The 3,106-nt window shown below is 68.8% G+C and overlaps 1 protein-coding gene across 3 annotated transcripts; it reads left to right on the top strand.

Moving 5' to 3' along the window:
• The first annotated feature begins 223 nt into the window (after positions 1-223).
• CDKN1C (cyclin dependent kinase inhibitor 1C) lies at positions 224-2,742 on the top strand. 3 transcript variants are annotated; one of them, XM_045893040.3, is made up of 4 exons: positions 224-431; positions 597-1,294; positions 1,805-1,939; positions 2,042-2,742. In XM_045893040.3, the coding sequence occupies exons 2-3, from the start codon at positions 628-630 to the stop codon at positions 1,936-1,938; spliced, it is 801 nt and encodes a 266-aa protein (XP_045748996.2). In that variant the 5' UTR covers positions 224-431; positions 597-627; the 3' UTR covers position 1,939; positions 2,042-2,742. The 3 variants fall into 3 exon arrangements, with proteins under 3 accessions (XP_045748996.2, XP_064432087.1, XP_064432088.1); XM_064576018.1 differs by having other exon boundaries at positions 227-431; positions 618-1,294; XM_064576017.1 differs by having other exon boundaries at positions 224-1,294.
• The last annotated feature ends 364 nt before the right edge of the window (positions 2,743-3,106 follow it).

Below are 3,106 nucleotides of genomic sequence, written 5' to 3'. Positions count from 1 at the left end.
CTCGGGCCCCGCCCCGCTCACCGCCCCCCGCCCGCTGCCGCGCGCGGCCCGCGCCCCGCCAATCGGCCCGCGCGCCCCGCCCCGCCCTCGGGTGGGTGTGTGCACGCGGCCAATGGGCGGTGCGCGGGGGCCGGGCCGCCAGCGGGGCGGGGGCAGAGCGGCGCGGGCCAATCGCCGCGGTGTTGTTGAAACTGAAAATACTACATTATGCTAATCGCCGCGGGGCCCCCGCGCGGGGGGGGGGTGGGACCCTCGCGTATAAAGGGGCGCGCGAGGGCTGGGCGTTCCACAGGCCAAGTGCTCTGCGCTCGGTAGGTGCCAACCAGGCCCGAACGAGCCGAGCGGGCGAGGACAGGCACTGAGGGGGCGCGGCCGCCGGCCGGACGACACCGCAAGCGAGACTCAGGAGCAGCCCAGGGCCCGACAGCCAGGTAGCCGCCGCGCCCGCCCTCCCGCCGCGTCCCTTTGCAAATGCAGACTCCGACTGCGCGGGGTCTCACTTGCGCCCGGCCTCCGCCCTCCTCTCCTCTCTTCCTCCTCCTCCTCTTCCTCTCCTCTCCTGTCCCGTGGCCCCGGCCCGCGCTGCCCCGGGCCAGGTTCGACGTGTGTCTCCGCAGCGCATTGGCAATGGAGCGCCTTGTCGCCCGCCGCACCTTTCCCCTGTTCGCGCGCACCAGCGCCTGCCGCAGCCTCTTCGGGCCGGTGGACCACGAGGAGCTGAGCCGTGAGCTGCAGATCCGCCTGGCCGAGCTGAGCGCCGAGGACCAGCGCCGCTGGGACTACAACTTCCAGCAGGACGTGCCACTGCGCGGCCCCGGGCGTCTGCAGTGGACCGAGGTGGACAGCGACTCCGTGCCCGCCTTCTACCGCGAGACGGTGCAGGTGGGGCGCTGCCGCCTGCTCCTGGCGCCCCGGCCCCGCCCGGAGGGCGCAGGCGATAGCCCGCCCCCCGCGCCGCCGGCCGACGAGCCCCTCGACGGCCTCGGGGAGGCGCCGGCGCCGCCGTCCGGCGGCCCGGTGGTGGCTCCCGCCCCGGCCCCAGCCGCGGCGCCGCAGGAGAGCGATGAGCAGGAGGCGGTGCCGCCGCCGCGCAGCCAGGAGCCCCTCGCCGAGCCGCTGCACTCAGGGATGTCGGGGCGCCCCGCGCCGGGCGCTGCCGCTGCCACCGGTAGCGCCGCCGCCGCCACCAATGCCGCCGCCGCCGCCGCCGCCGCCGCCGCCGGAGGGGCTGTTGCCACCACCGCTGCCGCGGGAGGCGCCGCGATCAAGAAGCTGCCCGGGCCTCTCATCTCCGGTGAGCCCCGCGCGGCCCCGCCCCGGCCCGGCCCGGCCCGGCCCTGCTTTGTCCGGCCGGCCGGGCTCCCCCGGCCTCGGGGGCCTCCCTTGGTCCCCGCCTCCTCCCGTGGCATTAAAGGGCCAGCGGCGCGCAGGGCGCGGCTGCGCCCGCACCCCGTCCCGCCCTGCTGTTGTGCTCCGGAGCGGCTGGCGCGGGAGGGACGGGAGAGCGCGCGCTCGGGCCCCCGGGCGCGCGATCCTCGCTCTGGCCGCGGGAGCCCCTCCCCGGGCGCGGCGGCGCGGCGGGCGCGGCGGGCGCGGCGCGGAGGGGGTTAAGCGCGGCGGCAGCCCCGGGGGGCTTGGCCGCGGGACAAGGAGAAATGCTTACACAGCACATTGCGCGGGCGACGTAAACAAAGCTGACCCGCCGCGGACCTCGGCGCGGGCGGGGCGGCGCCCCCACCCCGGCCCCCTCTTGGGTTCCCCTGCCGACCCCGCCCTGACCGGCTGCGCGCGCTGTCGCCCGCAGATTTCTTCGCCAAGCGCAAGAGACCCGCGCCCGAGGCCAAGGCGTCGAACGAGGTTCCCGCGGGATGCGCCGCCCCAGGCGCCGCTCCGGCCGTAGGCTCGGCGGAGCAGACCCCGCGCAAGCGGCTGCGATGAGGTGGGTACGGCCCCGCGCGCGCTGGGCGGGAGGGGTCGCCCCGCGGGGTCCTCGCGGCCGCCCTGTCTGTCTGCTGTCGCTCACCGCGCCTCTCTCCCGCAGCGTCGCGCGTAAAGAGCCCTGAGGGAGCCCGCTGGGCAGCGGACAGGACAGGAGCGCGGGGCCTCGGCTGGGACCGTCCATGTAGCAGCAACCGGCGGCAGCTGCCACCGAGCAGCGTTCGGTTTCGTGTTTAAAATTTAAAAAAAAAAAAAACTGTGCAATGTATTAATAACGTCTTTTATATCTAAATGTATTCTGCACGAGGAGTACACTGGTCCCAAGGTGTAAAGCTTTAAGAGTCATTTATATAAAATGTTTAATCTCTGCTGAAACTCAGTGCAAAAAAATGAAAAAAGAAAAAAAAAAGGAAAAAAGAAAAAAACATGTATATTTGTACAAAAAGTTTTTAAAGTTATACTAACTTATATTTTCTATTTATGTCGAGGCGTGGGCCGCTCTGCCACGCGATAGCTCGGTTATTGGTTATGCCAAAGGCACGTCACCGCATCTGGTTATCGACAAATGTAAATTTATTTTTATAGCGGACTCTGGGGGGAGGGGGTCGCTCACAAGCTGTAGCTGCCGTACAAGCCCATCTAGCTAGCAGTTCTCTTCGCGCTTTCGCTGTCTCTTTTTATTATTATGATTATTTTAAACTTGAAGACAAATTTGTTAACATGGTTCCTGAGCCGTCTGCACCACTGCCCCGGCCCCTCGTCCGCCGGGTTCTAAATAAAGAGGCCGAAAAACGCTGCAAGTCAGCTCCGTGTGTGCGTGAACTGCCTCCAGCCTCCTTCTCTGGCACCCCCAGAAGTTAGGGAGATAGGACAGCGGACACAGGGGGCAGCCCAGCTTCTTTTTAGGCCACCCGTCCCAAAGCGACAGGGACTTTCTCCTGGTAGGGCAGGCCCACCACCACCTGCTGCAGGCCCCTAACTTAGGGATGAGCGGCCCCGCCCTCTCTGTCACCCCTCCCTCCCGCCCCCCTCACGTGCGGGGCTGTGCGTCGAGACTGGGGGGGCTCACTGCTTCCCCTGTTCCAGGGAAGCCACCCACACTCCAGCCGCCCTGGGCTGAGCCCTGATGGGACTCAGGTGGGCACTTGCGGGGGCTGGGCCAACGCCC

The sequence above is a fragment of the Mirounga angustirostris genome, unplaced genomic scaffold (genome assembly GCF_029215605.1).
Source record: "Mirounga angustirostris isolate CCGP_5_RB_7025 unplaced genomic scaffold, mMirAng1.0.hap1 SCAF_13, whole genome shotgun sequence".
NCBI lineage: Eukaryota > Metazoa > Chordata > Mammalia > Carnivora > Phocidae > Mirounga > Mirounga angustirostris.
The sequence above is the reverse complement of the archived record's forward strand: the minus strand, read 5'-3'. Positions and strand labels throughout refer to the sequence as shown.